The sequence below is a fragment of the Amblyraja radiata genome, chromosome 7 (assembly GCF_010909765.2).
Source record: "Amblyraja radiata isolate CabotCenter1 chromosome 7, sAmbRad1.1.pri, whole genome shotgun sequence".
NCBI classification, from domain to species: Eukaryota; Metazoa; Chordata; class Chondrichthyes; order Rajiformes; family Rajidae; genus Amblyraja; species Amblyraja radiata.
Genome location: NC_045962.1, coordinates 87,408,505 through 87,430,979, shown reverse-complemented (window position 1 = coordinate 87,430,979; position 22,475 = coordinate 87,408,505). Strand labels below are relative to the sequence as shown.

Below are 22,475 nucleotides of genomic sequence, written 5' to 3'. Positions count from 1 at the left end.
ATCAGCCATGATAGAATGGCGGAGTTGACTTGATGGGCCAAATGGCCTAATTCTGCTCCGATATCTTCTGATCTTACGGAAATAAAAGAGTGCTGGAGTAACTCAGACGGCATCATCAACCCAGAGATGCTGCCTGGCCCACAGAGTTACTTTGGGACTTTCTTTCTGTCCGTTTTGTAAACCAGCATCTGCAGGTCCTTGCGTCTAGGTTTAGATTTAGGTTTACTATTATCATCTGTACTGAGATACAGTGAACAGTTTTGTTTTGTATGCTATCGAAAACAGATCAGACAACACTACACATAACTACAATCAAGTCAAACTCAAGTACAATAGTTAGAATAACATGCTGTAAAATAGCTCAGTCCGCCTGAACCTACCTGATCTTCTGGTTGCTAAACACTTTGAATCTCCCTCACATTCCAACACAGACCTTTCTGGCCTAGGTCTCCTCCATTGTCAGAGTGAGGCTAAACGCAAATTTGAGGAACAGCAACTCATGTTTTGCTTGGGTAGTTTGCAGCCCAGTGGTATGATTATTGATTTCTCTAACTTCAGGTAGTCCTGGCATTCCCTCTCTCTCTATCCCTCCTCCACCCAAAGCGCACCAGCTAACAATGGCCTGTTTCCTTTATCATCGTTACTTTTTTGCATATCTTTCATTCATTGTTCTTTATCTCTCTACATCATTGTCTATATCTCTCGTTTCCCTTATCCCATACCAATCTGAAGAAGGGTCGCGACCCGAAACATCACCCATTCCTTCTCTCCAGAGATGCTGCCTGTCCCGCTGAGTTACTCCAGCTTTTTGTGTCCATCTTCACTGTAAAATAGCTGTAATCATTGCCCGTCTCAAACCCACGCTCGCACACAATGCTCTATGTTCATGCTTACGTCCGCAGCTTCAATGTTTTGATTTGGCACACTTTATGTTCTCTGCCGTCATCCTTCAAACAACTCGTTTGACTTGTCTTGTTTCGGATCAGATGGGGGGGAATTCTTGCTGGGATTAGTGCCGTCGAAATGGGCCAGTCTTTAAAATAGGTTTTAATACCACATTCAATAGATTTAGGTTTATTATTGTCAAGTGTCCAAAGGTACAGTGAAAAGCTTTGTTTTGCATGCTATCCAGTCAGATCAATATGAGATAAGGAAGATAAGCACAAATTACTGGAGTAACTCAGTGTGTCAGGCAACATCTCTGAATGCAACACCTGTCCCTTCACCTCCCCCCTCGACTCCATTCAAGGACCCAAGCAGTCGTTCCAGGTGCGACAAAGGTTCACATGCATCTCCTCCAACCTCATCTACTGCATCCGCTGCTCTAGATGTGAGCTGATTTACATCGGGGAGACCAAGCGGAGGTTGGGCGATCGTTTCGCCGAACACCTCCGCTCAGTCCGCAATAACCTACCTGAACTCCCGGTGGCTCAGCACTTCAACTCCCCCTCCCATTCCCAATCCGACCTCTCTGTCCTGGGTCTCCTCCATTGCCAGAGTGATCAACACCGGAAATTGGAGGAACCTTATACAGTACAGTACGCCTGGGGAGTCTGCATCCTGGGGGCATGAACATTGAATTCTCCCAGTTTTGCTAGCCCTTGCTGTCTCCTCCCCTTCCTTAACCCTCGAGCTGTCTCCTCCCCTCCCCCCGCCCTCGGGCTCCTCCTCCTCCCCTTTTCCTTCCTTCTCCCCCCCCCCCCACCCCCTATCAGTCTGAAGAAGGGTTTCGGCCCGAAACATTGCCTATTTCCTTCGCTCCATAGATGCTGCTGTACCCGCTGAGTTTCTCCAGCCTTTTGTGTACCTTCGATCTTCCAGCATCTGCAGTTCCTTCTTGAACACATCTCTGGAGAAACAACTGGATTTGTCTGTCAATTTCTACAGCCCTGCAAACTGAAAAATTTACTCTGCTTCTCCCTCCAAATACATCTGCTGAATGAGTCCAGCATTTTCTGCCTTTATTTCAGTTTTCCAGAATATTTTGTTTTCTGATCATCACATACATACTGCTTCTCGTACTAATGTCATCCTTGAAGAAAGTTTTCTCTCTTCTTCTTTCGTGCGTCTCTTTTACTCATTTCATGATTGTTGATTTCTGTTTGCCTTTTTGTCTTTAATAAGCGCTGCACAATTTGATATTTTCTGCCTATATCCTCATAGCCTAAATTCCACAATTTTTTATGGTCACACTCATAACTGCTCTAAATTCATAGCTTTTATTATTTTTCTCTGGAATTGCTTTAGTATGGAAGGCAAAGAGAGGGATAGCCTTTTTAAATGTTCCCAGCAGAGTTTTTTTTGCACTAGTATATAAATAGTTCAACTAGAGAAGGGGCCATACTGGACCTGATCTTTGGGAATGTAAGGTTATGATTATTGTGAATATGACCATAACTGTAGGTTTCAAGATAGTTAAGGAAAAGGAAAAGAATATTCTGAAAACTAAAATTCTGAATTGGGGAAATCCTGCTTTCAATATTTTAAGACAAGATCTGGCAAATGTAGACGGGGAACAGGTAGTTGCAGTAGGTCTAACCAGTCAAGAAGGAGTAATTCAAAATTGAAATAACGAGAATTCAGGGTCCACTTGTCCCATAAGGGTGAAAGGATGGAACCATGGAAGTTAAGAGATAGCAAAGTTTGATTAAGTTTTTAAAAAAAAGAGCATATGGCTGGTATAGAGAACCGAAAACAGGGAAAGGTCTTTGGGAGTAAAGATAGTGTAAAGGGTTCTTAAAAAAAACGTTAGGAGGGCAGAGAGTGGCCTCAAAATTAGGAAACATCCCAAATATTGTAATGTATTTGTAGAGCAAAATCTGTTTATGGAGCCAGAGGACATAGGTGAGATAAATGAATATCTCATCTGAACATGCAGAAGGACTTTATAGTTGGAGAATTCGAGGGGACCGAGAAAATATTATTAAAGTGGATGGATATCTGAAGGGTACCTTTTTCACACAAAGGATGGTGGGGGTATGTAACAAGCTGCCAGAGGAGGTAGTTGAGGCAAGGACTACCCCAACATATAAAACAGTTATATGGATAGGACAGGTTTGGAGGGATATGGGCCAAACGCGGGCAGGTGGGACTAGTGTAGTTGGGACATGTTGGCTGGTGTGGGCAAGTTAGGCCAAAGGGCCTGTTTCCACACTGTATCACTCTATCTCAATGGAGGAAATATTAGAAGGCTCAGGTTCAAAATGGAAAATCACCATGAGCCTGATGAGTTGTATTCAATAGACAATAGGTGCAGGAGTAGGCCATTCGACCCTTCGAGCCAGCACCGCCATTCACTGATCATGGCTGATCATCCACAATCAGTACCCCGTTCCTGCCTTCTCACCATGTCCCTTGATTCCGCTATCTTTAAGAGCTCTATCCAACTCTATCTTGAAAGCATCCAGTTAATTGGCCTCCACTGCCTTCTGAGGCAGAGAATTTCACAGATTCACAACCTGTGTGAAAAAGTGTTTCCTCGTCCCTGTTCTAAATGGCTTACCCCTTATTCTTAAACTGTGCCCCCTGGTTCTGGACTCCCACAACACCGGGAACATGTTTCCTGCCTCTAGCGTGTCCAAATCCTTAATCTATATTATTAAATGTCTGTTCTTGACCGCTTTTGGCCCACTGTGCTGTGATTTCCGAGAGAACGCCGCCACCTACGGCTGTCATTTTTGGCCACCTCGCTCAGAGCCCACGTCTGCCTTCCTGGACCAGAGGATTTTTCCCATCGGTGAAAAATCAGAGAGATATTAATGTTTTTTAAAAAATCATCATTCTCTCTGCTGCCCCTGCTGGAGGGAGGGGGAGGGACTATAAAACCAGGAAGTGGTGTACCTCACTCAGTCTCTGCAAGATGGAGGTCACGTCTCTCTGAACTCTGAATAACACTGAACACATGTCTACTGAACTGTGAGTGCCCTTAATGTGGTTTGAAAATGAAAATATGGTTGGTTTGAAGTAAAAAGGCACTGCCTGCAAATGGTTGTTTGGGGGGGTTTGGGTTGAAGTAAAAAGGCACTCTCTCTCCCTCCTCTCTCTCGCCACCTCTCCCCCCCCCTCTCTCTCCCCCCCTCTCTCCCTCCCCCCTCTCCTCTCCCCCCCTCCCCCCTCTCCTCCCCCTCCCCCCTCTCCTCCCCCTCCTCTCTCCCCCCCTCCCTCTCTCCCCTCCTCACCCACCCGCCCTCTTCTCCTCCCCTCCACCCCCCTCTCCCTCTTGCCCCTCTCTCTGTGTCTCTGCCTCTCTCTCTGTCTCTGCCCCTTCTCTCTCTGCACTCACTCTCTACCCCCGCCCCCCTCTCTAGAAGTGACTGCAAGTTGGGGGCTATGCGTCAGTAGATAGGGTGGTTATGGGGTAAAATGAGCAAATTAATAATATTAATATAATATCAAGAGGGGTAATTAGCGTGTGTGCGGGGGGTTAGTGTGTGTGACGCTGCATGCCGCCCCCCCCCCCCCCCCCCCCACGACCGCACGTTGGGGGACAGACCCAACGGGTCTGCACTTGGTCTAGTAATTTATATGTTTCAATAAGATTCCCTCTCATCCGTCTAAACTCCAGAGTATACAAGCCCAGCCGCTCTATTCTATCAACATATGACAATCCCGCCATCCCGGGAATTAACTTTGTGAACTTTCGCTGCACTCCATCAATAACAAGAATGTCCTTCCTCAAATTTGGAGACCAAAACTGCACGCAATATTCCAGGTGTGGTCTCACTAGGGCCCTGTACAACTGCAGAAGGACTTCTTTGCTCCTATGCTCAACTCCTCGTGTTATGAAGGCCAACATGCCATTCGCTTTCTTCACTGCCTGCTGTACCTGCATGCTTACTTTCAGTGACTGATGAACAAGGATTCCCGGATCTCGTTGTTCTTCCCTTTTCCCAACTTGACACCATTCAGAAAATAATATGCCTTCCTGTTTTTGCCAGCAAAGTGGATAACTTCACATTTATCTACATTAAACTGCATCTGCCAACCAATTCTCCATCCATGTCAGTACCCAACCCTCAATACCATGTGCTCTCATTTTGCCCACTAATCTCCTATGTGGAACTTCATCAAATGCTTTCTGAAAGTCCAGGTACACTACATCCACTTGCTCTCCTTTGTCCATTTTCCTAGTTACATCCTCAAAAAATTCCAGAAGATTAATCAAGCATGATTTCCCCTTCGTAAATCCATGCTGACTCGGACCGATCCTGCTCCTGCTATCCAAATGTGCTGCTATTTCATCTTTTATAATTGCGTCTTCCCCACCACCGATGTCAGGCTAACTGGTCTATAATTCCCTGTTTTCTCTCTCCAGCCTTTCTTAAAAACTGGGATAACATTAGCTACCCTCCAATCCACAGGAACTGATCCTGAATATATAGAACATTGGAAAATTATCACCAATGCATCCACGATTTCTGGAGCCACTTCCTTAAGTACCATTGGATGCAGACCATCAAACCCTGGGGATTTATCAGCCTTCAGTCCCATCAGTCTACCCAACACCATTTCCTGCCTAATGTGGATTTCCTTCATTTCCTCCGTCACCTGGCAACCAACAAAAGAGGAGGTAGCTGACCGCCTGACAGATGTTTAAGTTTTGACAGAGGTGAGAGATCAATGTAGTATCATTCTTCAAGAAGCTCAGGAAGAACAAGACATAATTACAGGCCTGTAATTCTAACAGCAATGCTGGGGGAGGTATTGGAAAACATCCCGAGGGACAGGATACACTTGGAAAGACAGTGATTAATCTAAGTTAGCAGTGGTTTGTTAGGGAGGAAAACTTTCAACTTGATTACATTTTCCCCCAATGGTGACAAAATGTATTGATGAGGGCAGTGTGGTTGGTGTAGTCTACGTGGACTTCAGGATAGCTTTTAACAAAATCATAAGGGAAACTGGACCATGTGAGATCCAGGACATGTTAACAAATTGAATCCACATTGCTTGAGAACAGGAAGCAAAGGGTGATATGGAAGGAAGGTACACAAAATTGCTGGGGAAACTCAGCGGGTGCAGCAGCATCTATGGAGCGAAGGAAATAGGCGACGTTTCGGGCCGAAACCCTTCGCTTTTGTAATTGGAACCCTATGTCCGAAGGTATATATAGTCCTATAGCGCAGAAAGACGCTTTCTGCCCAACTCGTTCCTGCAGACCAAAATGCTCCATTTAAGCAGATCCCATTTTGCCGCCTCTTTGTCCATATCCCTCTAAACCTCTCCCATCCAAATGTCTTTTTGGAGACCTGCCTCAACTACCTCCTCTGGTAACTCATTCCATATTCTCACCACTCTGAGTGAAGAAGTTGCCACACAGGTTCCTATTCAATCTTCCCCCTCTAACCTTAAACCTATGTCCTCTGGTTCTTGATTCCCCTACCTTGGGTAAAAGACTCTGTGCATTCACCATGTTAATTTCCCTCATTTTTTTTATTTCTTCTTCTTCTTCTTCTTCTTCTTCTTCTTCTTCTTCTTCTTCTTCTTCTTCTTCTTCTTCTTCTTCTTCTTCTTCTTCTTCTTCTTCTTCTCCCCAAATCTTCCTTCATGATTTTATCCACCCAACTCTACACTCATTCTCTTGTGCTCCAAGGAATAAAGTCCTAGCTTGCCCAATCTCTCCCTATAGCTCAAATCCTGGAATAATCCTCAGAAAGAGTGCATCTCTGCACTCTTTCCAGCTTAATGACATCCTTCCTGTAGTAGGGTGACCAAAACTGAACACTCTACTCCAAATGTGGCCTCACGAAAACATCCTGTACAACGAACAGAACGACCCAACTTCTATACTCAACACCCTGACTGATGAAGGCCAAGGTACCAAAAGCCTTCTTTACCACCCTATCTACCAGTGATGCCATGTTTAGGGAACTATGCACCTACAATATACTTTCAGATCGGTCTGCACTATAACACTCCCCAGAGCCCTGCCATTCGCTGAACCGCCTGCCCTGGTTTGACTTCCTGAAATGTAACACTAAAAACTTATCTGTATTGAACTCCATTAGCCATTCTTCTGACAAGTTGATCAAGCCATGGTTTTTTTTGTAGAAACTACTACTATTTTATACACATTAATAGATTGATATTAATGTAGATATGAATGCATGATCAGTAAATGTGCATATGACGTGGACATTGATGATTTTGTGAGGATAGTGTTAGGCTGCAAGATGATATTGATTAGCTGATTAGACGTGGGGTTGGAAGAGCAATGGCAGAAGACATTTAATCCTGATAAGTGTAAGATGATGCAGTTTGGATGAACAAATAACAGGTCCCTCATTGATCTTTGCAGAACATCACTGGTTGCGGACGCCAGTAAGAATATCTATAGATCCAATGTGCCTTAATTTTCCGGGTCAGCCTACCATGAGGGATTTTGTCGAAAGCTTTTTTAAAGTCCATGAAGACAACATCCAATGCTCTGCCCTCATCAATCACCTTTGTCAAAATGCTCAATGAAGTTTGTAAGATCAAGTCAAGAGTCAAGTCAAGAGTGTTTTATCGTCATATGTCCCAGATAGAACAATGAAATTCTTACTTGCTGCAGCATAACAGAATCTCTAATCATAATAAATAATATAACAAAAACTCAGAAAAAAAGAACAAACAATAACAGTGCAATAGAAACATAGAAAATAGGCCCTTCGAGCCTGCACCGCCATTCGATATGATCATGGCTGATCATCCAACTCAGTATCCCATCCCTGCCTTCTCTCCATACCCCCTAATCCCTTTAGCCACAAGGGCCACATCTAACTCCCTCTTAAATATAGCCAATGAACTGGCCTCAACTACCTTCTGTGGCAGAGAATTCCACAGATTCACCACTCTGTGTAAAAAATGATTTTCTCATCTCGGTCCTAAAAGACTTCCCTCTTATCCTTAAACTGTGACCCCTAGTTCTGGATAATAATAACAATAGTCTATCATAGTTCATAGACAATAGGTGCAGGAGTAGGCCATCCGGCCCTTCGAGCCAGCACCGCCATTCAATGTGATCATGGCTGATCATCCCCAATCAGTACCTTGTTCCTGCCTTCTCCCCATATCCCCTGATTCCGCTATCTAGCCCTATCTAGCTTATGAGGTTGTAGTGTTTAATAGCCTGATGGCTGTAGGGAAGATGCTGTTCCTGAACCTGGAAGTTATAGTTTTCAGGCTCCTGTACCTTCTTCCCGATGGCAATGGAGAGATGAGTATGCGGCCAGGATGGTGTGGGTCTTTGATGATGTTGGCTGCCTTTTTGAGGCAGCGAGTACGATAGATCCCTTCGATGGTGGGGAGGTCAGAGCCGGTGATGGACTGGGCAGTGTTTACCCACACAAATATCACCTCCCCACACAAAGCAATGCCGACTACACCTGAAAAGTCTGCTTTTCCTGATCCTATAATTTTCAGGTGAGCCTCGAAACAGATACACCATTTGCTATTCTCCAATCCCCTGGGACCACCTCTGTGACTAAAGTTTACCTCTCTTAATAATCTGAGATAGATCATATCAGGCCCTGGGGACATCCACATTTATGTTCTTCGATTGACCCAACAACTGAAGAAGGGTCTCAACCCGAAACATCACCCATTCCTTCCTTCCAGAGATGCTGCCTGCCCCGCTGAGTTACTCCAGCAATTTGTACACATCTTCGGAGTAAACCAGCATCTACAGTTCCTTCCTACACACCTCCTTGATATCGCTCATTGCTCTAGATTAGAACATCAGCATACCCTCCCTGATCTCATCACCTTGTGAATATTAATGCAAAACACTAATTTAGTATGTCGCCCACTTCATTTGCCAGCGTTAAGTCGGCTTCGACATTGTCGGCAAAACGAGACTCGGCCTTCTATGCCCGATGACTCGACAATAAATACCCACTTACGCGAACATTTAGTGGGTGGAACAGTTTAAGCGCCGAAGGCGTCGCTATATACAGTGTTTTTTTTTAAGTTATGCGTTGCAGATCGGAAGCTTATTTTAGTGGCACTACGGTAATCCTGTGAAACTGGAGCACAGGGCTGCAGGGAAAGTTGTGATAGCGTCGGTAAACCGGAGACTGAGCCACCGTAGAATGCGTAGCATTCAAAGGGCGATTGCAGCAAGAGATTAGGCGTTGCATTGAAGACGAAGAGTGGCGACTGAGTGAAGTGCCGGTCACAGAGTCTGGCCGCTTTGGGGTGGCGTTGTTTCGGCATTTACCCCCACGAAGTCTTCGGAGCGAGAAATATAACGTGAGCGAAACGTGTGTGTTGAAGGGGGGGACAAGGTTAATGAAGCTGGAGCAAAGATACTAGAGGAGCTGGAGTAACTCAGGGGGTCGGGCAGCATCTCTGGAGAGGTTAGTAATGGGCGAGGTTTTGGGTCGAGATCCTTCTGAAGCTGCTTAGTTGTATTCCCCTCAGTTTATTTCAAGTAATGAGCGCCTCTGCATTTATGAAATCAAAAGAGATTGATCTTAAGCTTACAGCGAACTGCATTGGATACAGTATATGCCTATCTGTGGGAGCATGGACTGCTGTTTCGCTCAGCTGTTCATGACACCGGCAGCGTGTATCATGTAGGGGGTTTTATATAACTTAAAAAACGGCAAGTGGTATTGCAATAAATTGAGTAAATAATAATAATAATATATTTTATTGTCATTGCACATAAGCGCAATGAGATTTGGGTATGCAGCTTCCAACCAATGTCATAACATAAATAACTAATAAAATTTGGATTTAGATATCCTGAGAACATGGATTGTAAAAAGAACAGTAAAACAATCAAAGGTACACAAAATTGCTGGGGAAACAGCGGGTGCAGCAGCATCTATGGAGAGAAGGAAATAGGCGACGTTTCGGGCCGAAACCCTTCCTCAACAGTCAAACAGTAAAACAGTCAAAACAGTTCAACAGACTAAAGTCATGAGACTAAATGTAGGAATGGCCTGTGGGAAGCCTTGTGATGGATGGATGCCTTTCCAATTTGCACATTTATCAATGCTGTCTGGTAACCCAGATAAACATATACTGCCTGCCTTCACCCACCCTGTCCTGACTGTATCTGATCCTGGGTATGTGACCCTCCCTGTCGTCATGTTGCATCTTATCACATTGTTAACAACAGCCCTCCATGTGTCTAGGTCAAAGTTAATTGCAGACCCAGTGAAGACTCATTATCTACACTTGGGCTACTTTTCCCATACACTCCCCACCACCCCTCAATGCATCCAGAACCAGGGGCCACAGTTTAATAATAAGGAGTAAGCCATTTTAGAATGGAGACGAGGAAACACTTTTTCTCACAGAGAGTTGTGAGTCTGTGGAATTCTCTGCCTCAGGTGGAGGCAGGTTCTCTGGATGCTTTCAAGAGAGAGCTAGATAGGGCTCTTAAAAATAACAGAGTCAGGGGGCAGGAACGGGGTACTGATTGGGGATGATCAGCCATGATCACATTGAATGGCAATGCTGGCTCGAAGGACCAAATGGCCTTCTCCTGCACCTATTGTCTATTGGTTACTTCTTTCAAAGTGTGGAACCACAATGCAGAAACCCAAGAAGAATTAATTTTACAGGCCTCATGAGAGGAATCATAGAATGAATGGAAAACAATTGTTAGGAACAAGCTACTGGGGTTGGTGGTTGAAGCAAATAGTGGCATTTAAAAGACTTTTGAATAAGCCAATGGATATGCAGGAAATGGAAGGATATGGGTTATGTGCAGGTAAATAAGTGATGATCTTGGCATGTTCAGCACAGACATTGTGAGCCAAAGGGCCTGTCCGTGTGCTGTACTGCTCTATGTTCTATGTCATCAGGTGTTCATCTAATGTAATCATACGATCTAAGTTCATAAGTGATAGTAGCAGAATTAGCCCATTCGGCCTATCAAGTCTCTCTCCTAACCCCATTCTCCTGCCTTCACCCCATAACTTCTGACACCCGTACTAATCAAGAATACATCTATCCCTGCCTTAAAAATATTCATTGACTTGAATCTGTGGCAATGAATTCCACAGAGTCACCACCCTCTGACTAAAGAAATTCCTCTTGTAATAATCTTGGGGACGTTTTTATTTTTCAGAACAGGCAGCACAAAGTAGCAAAAGGGACTAGCAGAATAAGTTCATTAAAAAAAAAATTGGATGTTAATTAATAATATCACACAGCATGGAAGTAGTGTGTTCTCCCCAATGAGTCTATGTTGGTGATCAAGCACCCAATTACGTTAATCCCATTTTATGCTTCTGATTTTCCCATCACTGCCTCCAGATTCTACCACTCATAGTTGAACAACATGCAAAGGTGTTTCACTGGACAAGTGATCGGTGGGGATTGAATAGAATGGGTTGATATTATTTTATTCTGTAGATTTTTGAAGAACAGGAAGCAATTTTTTGGGGCATGTTAATTTTTATTGTTGGAGACAAAGGAATTGTAGATGCTGGAATCTAGAGAATACACAAAGTGCGAGAGAAACTTAGTGGATCAGGTAGCCTCGGGTTGAGCCTCTTTACACATTGTAGTATGAGCAAGAAAGCTGGAAATGAGAGGCAGGGGCAGGACAAAGCTGGAAAGTAATGGGTTTATGGGAGAGGAGGGGTAGGGTAAGGTGAGTGATAAAGACTAGATGTGAAAAGGAGACAAAAGGGTGTCAGATAAGGAAAGAAGAGGCAATGTAATGCCAGAGAGAGGGATAGAGGTGGAGGGGGATGGGGGTGGTGGGGGGGAGAGGTGGTGTTAAGAGTCAAGAGAGTTTTATTGTCATGTGTCCCAGATAGGACAATGGAATTCTTGCTTGCTGCAGCACAACAGAATATGTAAACATAATACAGAACAGGAGATACAAGTTCAGTGTGTCTATATACCGTTATATACCAGTGTGTCTATATACCAATAGGGATTGTTGATCAGATGTAGCAAGGTTGTTACTATTAGCTGGATGTAGTTTATGGATAAGGGATTTGGTGGTTTAGGACAGATGAAAAATGACTTCACTCAGGGTTATTAATTCAGTGCCCCTAGCTGGAAGTGAATATTCATTCAATGATTATAGACCAAGGCTGAGATCAATCAATTTTTCAGAACAAGCAGCCCGAAGGGTAGAACATTTGGACTGAAAAGAAAGTAAAAGTTCAGCCATGATCTAATTGAACAGTGAAAAGGGTTTTTAGGAGCTAACTGACCTATTTCTTATGTTCTTGAAATTCATTGCTTTTAGGTTTTGTGCAATTAGGGCAGCACGGTGGCGCAGCAGCAGAGTTGCTGCCTTACAGCGCCAGAGACCCAGGTTCGATCCTGACTACGGGTGCTGTCTGTACGGAGTTTGTACGTTCTCCCTGTGACCTGCACAGGAAACTGAACCTCCGGGTTCTTCCCACACCCAAAGGCATAAATGTAAATTGTCCCTAGTGTGTGTAGGATAGAGTTCATAGAAACGTAGAAACATAGAAAATAGTTTTCTACTAGGTGCAGGAGTAGGCCATTCGGCCCTTCGAGCCTGCACCGCCATTCAATATGATCATGGCTGATCATCCAACTCGGTATCCTGTACCTGCCATCTCTCCATACCCCCTGATCCCTTTAGTCACAAGGGTCACATCTAACTCCCTCTTAAATATAGCCAATGAACTGGCCTCAACTACCTTCTGTGGCAGAGAATTCCACAGATTCACCACTCTCTGTGTGAAAAATGTTTTCCTCATCTCGGTCCTAAAAGATTTCCACCATATCCTTAAACTGTGACCCCTTGTTCTGGACTTCCCCAACATCGGGAACAATCTTCCTGCACCTAGCCTGTCCAACCCCTTAAGAATTTTGTAAGTTTCTATAAGATCCCCCCTCAATCCTCTAAATTCTAGCGAGTACAAGCCGAGTCTATCCAGTCTTTCTTCATATGAAAGTCCTGACATCCCAGGAATCAGTCTGGTTCATGTGCGGAGGTGCGGAGGTGCGGGTATCACTGGTCGGCACGGACTTGGTGGGTCGAAGGGCCTGTTTCCGCTCTGTATCTCTAAACTAAACTAAACTAAAAAAGTTTGAAGTAGGGTCTTGACTCGAAACGTCACCCATTCCTTCTCTCCGGAGATGCTGCCTGTCCCGCTGAGTTACTCCAGCATTTGTGTCTACCTTAAACTAAAAAACTAATCAGCCGGCACTCAGTGTTATTAAACATATTGTTGAGAAATAGTTGGTTAGTGCAATAATAGCATGCAAAGTATATTGGTTCACCAATGAATGCTTGTGAGTTGGTATTATATGGATTATGTTTTTGTTATAATTGTTAATTCCTTACATTCTGAATTTGTTTTATTTCACAGCTGTGTGTTCGAAACCATGGTTAATCTTGAAGGTTACTGTGAAGGCAACTCATCCTTGTCAGAAGTATGGATTCAACATGGACTATTCCCATGTTTTTATTTCACACTTGTTTCAACGGTACTTTTGAGCATTGTCTTCTTTCTTGGTGCACTGCAGTGTGCTTGTTACAATATATATGGCACCACCATGGAGCCAAAGCACGTACCTCGCTCTCGTCTGTTTCACCTTCAGTTGTTGCTAACAATAATTCTACTGCTGCAGTTTGCAACCTACATCCTCTGGCAGGTCTTCAGCTTGGACATCGTCTACGGATACATGATTGTATATTCTTGCCTATCTCTCATCGGATGGGCATGTACCATCTTCCTACTACACTTGGAGCGCAGAAGGGTGATGGTGCGAGACAGAACGCGTGGCCATGGTACTATTCTACTACTTTTCTGGGCTCTGGGATTTGCAGCGGAGAATCTGACATTTGTGTCGTGGAAAAGTCCTCTATGGTGGTGGCCCCTGGACAATACTGACCAGAAGGTAGGTTCTGGAAATATCATTTAATATGGATGTAAATGTTCATTCAATGTTTAAAACTGAGTTTTCACAGATCCACACATGAGTAACTGGTGACATACCTGTAATGTGGGTATTTATTATGACCTATGGCATGGAATTGAATGAATGAATTAATGAATGAATGAATAAGTTTATTAGCCAAGTATTCACATACAAGGAATTTGCCTTGGTGCTCCGCATGCAAGTGACAAAGACATACAGTAACTGTTAGGAATGACACATAAACCATTAAACATTAATAATAAAACATTATCGATTAAACATGTGAATTAAATAAAATACCAGAGCAAAAGGAGGCTACAGATTTTTGGTTATTGAGTAGAGCTACTACTCGTGGAAAAAAGCTGTTTTTATGTCTGGCTGTGGCGGCTTTGACAGTCCGGAGTCGCCTTCCAGAGAGAAGTGATTCAAAGAGTTTGTGGCCAGGGTGAGAGTGGTCAGAGATGATCATGCCCGCTCGCTTCCTGGTCCTTGCAGTGTACAGTTAATTAATGGAGGGAATTGATTAAAGCTGAGATGAATGTTTCATGTTGGGGACTTTTCATTAATCACATCATGCTTTGTTAACATTACACTTGTTCACCATCCAGATAGAGAGCCATGAAGATCAGCCATCGAAATCAATTGATATAATACAAGCTTGGTGATGTGTGAGAACAGTCTCCCAAAAATGTGACGTATTTAGCTTGGGAATATGTTGGTACAATAAACCGAAAGAATTATGTATTTTAGTTTGGGTTTATGTGGGAACATACCTCTGAAAGTGTGAGGTATTTGGAGAGGGAAATTCTAATTGGAGGGTGAGGGGTAGAACGTCTGGGGGAGAGAAATCCAAGGATTTCCTTTCATAGCTGGAGGGTCCAATGTGCTTGTGGTCGATAAATAAACCCATTTTCTTTTTTAAGAAAGAATTAAAATATGCCACTGCTATCCTGAAGACTATGATTATCCTTGTGGAAGATTGAAAGTTTTAATGGAATTAATAAAATTGAATACTTTATTGTCACACGCAACAAGGCACAGTGAAATGCTTTGCTTGCATACCCAAGGTATGCAAATAGTCGCCACATAAACGGCGCTGACAAAGTTACAAAGCATTCTGCGCCCGTTCCTCCTTTGCTCTTCTGCTCCTCCTTCAGAATGGCTGCCAGGGTATTAGTTGTAAGAAAAGTTTGGATAGACTTGGATTATATTCTCTGGAGTGCCAGAGATTGAGGGGAGTATACAACATTTTGAGAGGCATAGATAGGGTAGACAGTCAGAATCTTTTCCCAGTGTGAAAATATCAAATACAAAGGGCATAGTTTTAAGGTGCAAAGGGCAACGTTTAAAGAAAAACATTGTAGACCAAAGGGCCTGTTCCTGTGCTGTACTTTTCTATAAGGATCAAATAACATTTTCAATGTTAAGGACAATTTCAAAAAAATGGTGCTGGGGTGAACGATCAGCTGTTAACTTGAGCCGACACGAGGGACAGAATACCTGCTCCTGCCTATGTTCTTATGACCCTATGTCTCTGGATGATTGTTTAAGAAGGAATTGCAGATGCTGGAAAATCGAAGGTAGACAAAAATGCTGGAGAAACTCAGCGGTGCAGCAGCATTTATGGAGCGAAGAAGGGATTCGGCCCGAAACGTTGCCTATTTCCTTCGCTCCATAGATGCTGCTGCACCCGCTGAGTTTCTCCAGCATTTTTGTCTGCTCTCTGGATGATTGAATGAAAGTAAGTAAGTTTATTGGCCAAGTATTCACATACAATATTCACATTCACATACATATTGGTGTTCCACCCACAAGTAACAACATGACATACAGTGACAGTTACGAATGTCTCAGAAAACACTAAACATTAATAATAATAAAACATTAATGATAAAACACCATTGATCAAGCATGTGAACCAACAAAATACCAGATCAAAGGTGTTAAACTGAGTTCTTCTGTCAATCTAAAGTCAACTTGACTCAAACACTTGTTGCTGTTAAAATCAATTATTTATTCAGCTGAGACTAGTCTCTTGAACCTTCCAACACAGAACTGATGCTCTGGGGCGGGTCCAGAGAGGAGTAACTTTGATACAAACTCATGGCATTTATATAGGTATTACACATTTCAGATACAGAGGGTATGACAAGCTAGTAACCAATCATCTGAGTCCTTCTGGTGATTTACAACATCAGTCACATGATCCCCCTTCCCTGGCCTCATTACAACCTTCGTTTGCCTGTGGTATAACTTTGCTTATTTTATTTCAACACAGCAAAACCCCAGTAGGCCCAATTATCAAAGACCACTCCTCAAAATACAAGATACGTATATAACACAATGATCACACAGTTGTACAGGGTCTTGGTGAGACCACACCTGGAGTATTGCGTATAGTTTTGGTCTCCTAATCTGAGAAAAGACATTCTTGCCATAGAGGGAGTACAGAGAAGGTTCACCAGACTGATTCCTGGGATGTCAGGACTTTCATTTGAAGAAAGACTGGATAGACTCGGCTTGTACTCGCTAGAATTTAGAAGATTGAGGGGGGATCTTATAGAAACTTACAAAATTCTTAAGGGGTTGGCAGGCTAGATGCAGGAAGATTGTTCCCGATGTTGGGGAAGTCCAGAACAAGGGGTCACAGTTTAAGGATAAGGGGGAAATATTTTAGGACCGAGATGAGAAAAACATTTTTCACACAGAGAGTGGTGAATCTGGAATTCTCTGCCACAGAAGGTAGTTGAGGCCAGTTCATTGGCTATATTTAAGAGGGAGTTAGATGTGGCCCTTGTGGCTAGAGGGATCAGGGGGTATGGAGAGAAGGCAGGTACAGGATACATAGAAACATAGAAACATAGAAATTAGGTGCAGGAGTAGGCCATTCGGCCCTTCGAGCCTGCACCGCCATTCAATATGATCATGGCTGATCATCCAACTCAGTATCCCGTACCTGCCTTCTCTCCATACCCTCTGATCCCCTTAGCCACAAGGGCCACATCTAACTCCCTCTTAAATATAGCCAATGAACTGGCCTCGACTACCCTCTGTGGCAGGGAGTTCCAGAGATTCACCACTCTCTGTGTGAAAAAGGTTCTTCTCATCTCGGTTTTAAAGGATTTCCCCCTTATCCTTAAGCTGTGACCCCTTGTCCTGGACTTCCCCAACATCGGGAGCAATCTTCCTGCATCTAGCCTGTCCAACCCCTTAAGAATTTTGTAAGTTTCTATAAGATCCCCTCTCAATCTCCTAAATTCTAGAGAGTATAAACCAAGTCTATCCAGTCTTTCTTCATAAGACAGTCCTGACATCCCAGGAATCAGTCTGGTGAACCTTCTCTGCACTCCCTCTATGGCAATAATGTCCTTCCTCAGATTTGGAGACCAAAACTGTACGCAATACTCCAGGTGTGGTCTCACCAAGACCCTGTACAACTGCAGTAGAACCTCCCTGCTCCTATACTCAAATCCTTTTGCTATGAAGTTGGATGATCAGCCATGATCATATTGAATGGCGGTGCAGGCTCGAAGGGCCAAATGGCCTACTCTTGCACCTAATTTCTATGTTTCTATGTCATACACACTTCCCATACCAAGAAGAAAGATATTTCTATAAATCTAAACAATTTCTATAAGTCTAACGTTTACATTCCTCCTAAGACAATACATTTCATAATTTGTTTTACTACAATTTCACAGTTTGAAATACTTTTACCTATGTCTTTAAAACATTAATTATATAAGTTTGCTGAATTACAGTTTCTAAGTTCAATACCCATACCCATCCCAACCAAGCATACATGGGTCGTAAATCTGTCAACTTAATTAGTGTTTGGTTCCAGGATACAGCTTCATTCACTTAACTTACATACTTCATACAGCTTAATTTACAGCCTCCCCTTCTCCTGCTATCTCTGAGAGCTGTATTTCCAATCTCTCTACAAGGCCTTTTACAAATATTACAAATTATCTTCTTCTCCAAGCAACGACTCGACTCCCCTTCACATACATCCTAATTCAACATAGCCAAGGCTAACTACAGGGCCTATTATCTCTCAGCCCGGAACCATATCTTAAACTCAGCACAAACCTCACAGCTCAAGAATGTCCACAAAGAAAAGAGAAACTGACTTCTGGCCTAAGAAGAGGCCCCTATTGGGTTATCCATTTCCCAACACAATCATACCAAATACAATTTCCTCCAGTGCTATAATTGCCTCAGCAATAAACCTAAGCTAAGCAGGTTCAGGTTCAGGCCTCCATGTTTTGATTCATCTTTGCCTGTGTGTATCTGTCTGTTTGCACTTTATTTCAGTTCAGGAAAACCTTAAGCTTTTCTTTTGCAAATTACCTAGCTTATATAAAAGTCACTATCCAAGCGGTTCTATTTATATAATATTTCCTCAAAGGGAGTATAGCAACTACTCGTGGATAAAAACTTTTTATCTCTGGCTGTGACAACTTTGACAATCTGGAGTCGTCTTCCAGAGGGAAGTGATTCAAAGAGTTTGTGGCCAGGGTGAGAGGGGTCAGATATGATCTTGCCCGCTCGCTTCCAGGCCCTTGCAGTGTACAGTTCATCAATGGAGGGAAGGCTGCAGCCAATAACCTTCTCTGCTGATTGGACGATTCGCTGCAGCCTCCAGGTGTCGTGCTTGGTGGCTGAGCCAAACAGGACCATGATGGAGAAGGTGAGAACAGACTCTACGATGGCCGTGTAGAGTAAGAAGTTAATGAATATTAGTGAAGGTTGAAAGGCAAATTTTGGAGGGCTCAACATTTTGTCCGCATTGAATGCACGCATCTTGATGGTTTTTCAAGATCTAGAGCAATCAGATTTAAAGCACTGATTTGAAGTAGATTTTATTTTCTACCTTTTACAGAACAATGAAGGAACTGCAGATGCTGGTTTACACCGAAGATAGACTCAAAATACTGGAGTAGCTCAGTGGGACAGGCAGCAACCCTGGATAGCAGGAATGCTCCATTCCTTTGAGCTCTGAAGAAGGGCCTTGACCCGAAATTTCAACCATTCCTTCTAATCAGAGATGTTTCCTGTCCCGCTGAGTTACTCCAGCATTTTGTGTCTTATCTTTTACAGAACAATGTTTGTTAAACAGTTTAAATATCAGTACAGTGAAGGGTTATTTAATTATCACAAAGGTGGAGGTATGCATGTAGCTAATCAGATTGACCTGAGTTTGAAATTAAGTACTTTTCATAAGGGAGAAGAACAAGGCTATGCATCTTGTGTGGCATTATTTACTATTTCCAAAGCCCTTCCTGTGCAATGTACCAATCGTATAATCTCAGCAACCGTCTGACGGTGTGCTTTTGTTTACTGTCCCTAACAACCTTTTGGGGCACCTGCAATAATTCAGCATTATCATAATCATCCCAGTATCTGTGATGTAATTTATTGTAGTGACATTCAGCTAGAATTGCTGAATCACGATTGTCTCAACTCATAACTTTCATATGATTAAAAATTATTGCAACTTGCATTAATCTATTCAGTAAACTGAATATGTACTTAAAAAAAGATGTGTTGAACGAGCAGAGGAATGAAGACCTAGGATAAAGAAGAAATAAAATAGAAATAGGCCTAGTCTGGATACTGCTCAGCCACTAAAATAAAGGACAATCTTTTATTTAATAGAAATAAGGAACTGCAGGTGCTAGTTTACAAAGTGCTGGAGTAACTCAGCGGGTCACGCAACATCTCTGGAGAATATGGACAGGTTACATTTTGGGACAGGACCCTTCTTCAGGCTGATTGTTGGGGGGGGTGGGGTTGACGGGAAGACACCTGGCAAGTGATAGGTGGATACAGATAAAGGGGGGGGGGGGGGGGGGGGTGTTGGATGGCAGATGGTTGGACAATGGCCAGAGATGAAAAGACAGAAGGTGTGAGAGAAAAGGCTTGAAGGGTTACAAATTGTGGAGGTAGAATATGGAATGTAGGTGGAAGGGGAAGGGGGGGGGGAATAGATGCTAGTCCAGGTGGGGCATAGGGGAGATAATGCGGAGGTAGCAAGGAGGAAGAGGGCGGGGTTTGTAGTTACCGAAAAGTGAGAAATCCAATGTACATCCCGCAGGGTAGCAAGCCACCCAACGGGATTTGCATGATGATCCTCTTGTTTGCGTATGGCCTCACTCTGGAGGCCCAGGACAGAAAGGTCAGTGTGGGAATGGGAAGAGGAGTTAATATGATTGGCAACAGAATGCTCCAGCAGTCAACGGTGAACCAATCGTAAGTGTTCAGTGAAACGGTCGCTGAGTGTAGGTTTGGTCTCGCTGATGTACAGGGGGCCATAATCCAAGTGAATCTGATGTCAGGGTGGATGTTAGCGGTGAAGGTAATGAAACCTATGAGTTCTGCACGTGTAAAGGATGCGGCCCCGATGCGTCATTGATGTAGCAGAGAAATATCTGGGGGATGGTTCCAGTGTACATTTGGAACAAGGACTGTTGGGTGTAACCAAGAAAAATACAGGCATCGATGGGGTCCATGCGAGTGCCCAAGGCTACTCCTTTAATTTGAAAAATATGAGAGTAGTCAAAAGTGAAGTTGTTGAGGGTGAGGACAAGTGCTGCCAAGCGGAGGATGGTATTGGAGGGAAATTGATTGTATCTCTGTTCAAAGAAAAACTGGAGGGCCTTGAGGGGATGAAGGTGTAAAGGGATGGGACTAACTCCACCACGGTGAAGATGGGGCAATGGGGGCCTAGAAATATAAAGTTGTTGAAGGGCATGTGAGATGTCTTGAATGTAGGTCGGAAGGGAACGGACAAGGGGGGGAATAGGATGCATTCAATGTATTTGGAGATGAGTTCTGTGGAGCAGGATCAGGCAGATCCTGTTTGTGGATTTTGGGATGGAGATCGAAGTGGGTGGTACAAGGCTGAGGAACGATAAGGTTGGTGGCTGTGGCGGGGAGATTGCCAGAGGTGATGAGATCAGAGACGGTCTGATAGATAATGGCCTGGTGTTTGTCTGTGGATCATATTCGAGGGGTAGGTATGAGGAGGTGTCTGAGAGCTAACCCCCGCCCTTAGCACAGTAGAGGTCAGCCGGCCAATTTACAACGCATCTCCCCCTTCAGCCTCCCCACCACAATCAGTCTGAAGAAGGGTCCCGACCCGAAACGTCATCTATCCACCTTCTCCGGAGATGTTGCCTGACCCGCTAAGTTACTCCAACACTTTGTTTCATCTTTTACCTAGTGCCGTTTTCAACATTATTTTTCTTCATCCATTTGATCAAAATCTTCCATAATTTTAAGGGCCATAGGAGAAAAAACTTCACTTCAATTCAATTCAAAGCACTTTATTCGTCCCCGAGGGGCAATTTAAAAAGGCGCATTACAGTAGCTTTTAAAAAAAAAGAGGGACACAATCAACAAACATAAGCAGCACGCATACTGCACAATCAACCAACACACGCATTTCACAGACACACTGCACAATCACACAACACACACCGCACATCAACATTCAACACATAGTAATAGTTTTTAAAGTGCTTCCTTAGTGCTTCAATTAAAAAGTGCATATAAAGGGTTATTTCATTTCATATGTTCATGAGTCAGTGATCAGCATTAAGAAGCTGGACAGCCCTGGGGATGAAGGTTGCCTTCCTCCTCTGTGTCCGGCAACCCGGACAGCGGAGTCTGCGTCCTGAGGGGAGCCACTCAAACTCAGGAAACAGGAAGCAGAGAGAATCATTAGAGATACACTACATCCAGCTCACTCCCTGCTCAAACACAAAAACTGCACATACAACCTCAGGCACAGACGAGCGGACAATATCGCCACAAATAGAACACGCTTTTTTAAGAGCTTCTTCCCTGCAACAGTGACACTCTTGGCCAAAACAAAACAAAATGAACTGATGCAAGTTACAATGCTCTCACTTTCCCCTTTGTATAGGGTTTTAGGCATTTTCTTTTTTTTTATTTCTGGAGTGGTATGTGTTTTTTTTTTTTTAATTTTTTTATTTATTTTTTATTTAAATTTTATTTTTTATGGATTATGTGTCTTCTGTGTGTCTTTTTAAATTTTTTTATTTTTAATTTTAATTTTTAACTTGACTTGACTTGACTCGCTGAATAGCCGCACAAGAGTTCCTATGTGTGTAAGCACAAATGGCAAATAAAGTTTTTGACCTTTTTTTTTTTTTACCTTTGGATGTGAGAGGGGTCCTGAAGAATCCTGCGTGTTAACTTTACAGACTGTTGGTCGCATAGGGCAGTGAGAGTTCGGACGGGCTGCTCAATGATTTTTGAGCAGACCTTGACCACATTCAACAGGCGGTTTCTGTTTTGCAGGGTGATGGAGTGGAACCAGCTAGTGAAAGAGAAGGTTATTACATTTTCATTGAATGCGTAGTAGAATGTGGTGAGAATGTCTTTGTTAATCCCAAATGACTTCAGCTTCCTGAGTAGGTACTGTCTCTGATGGCACTTTTTAAGGATTTCCTCTGTGTTAGGGTTAGCAGGTTGTCGAAGGCTGTTCCCAGGTATTTGTATACCTCCACTATCTCCACTGGCTCCTGCTGGATGATAGTGGTGGCTGCCTCAGCCATCTGTCTCTGTTGGGGGGAAAAGGTCACAATCAT

At 43.4% G+C, this 22,475-nt stretch overlaps 1 protein-coding gene and 1 long non-coding RNA gene across 3 annotated transcripts in view; one reads left to right on the top strand and one right to left on the bottom strand.

Annotated features, from left to right (window-relative positions):
• Positions 1-1,870: 1,870 nt before the first annotated feature.
• On the bottom strand, positions 1,871-17,826 carry LOC116975630. Its single transcript, XR_004412683.1, has 3 exons — positions 17,678-17,826; positions 13,300-13,301; positions 1,871-1,881 (listed from the first exon to the last, which is right to left on the bottom strand). It is a non-coding gene; the product is annotated as an uncharacterized LOC116975630 (long non-coding RNA).
• Positions 8,979-22,475, top strand: part of abcb6 (ATP binding cassette subfamily B member 6 (Langereis blood group)) — a 174,666-nt gene continuing 161,169 nt past the window's right edge. The window contains exons 1-2 of one of the 2 annotated variants that reach the window (XM_033024954.1): positions 8,979-9,231; positions 13,302-13,833. In XM_033024954.1, the coding sequence (XP_032880845.1) occupies positions 13,318-13,833 (516 nt within the window). In that variant the 5' untranslated portion in view covers positions 8,979-9,231; positions 13,302-13,317. Of the gene's footprint in view, positions 9,257-13,298; positions 13,834-22,475 lie in introns of both variants that reach the window. The other variant, XM_033024953.1, reaches the window with a different exon arrangement.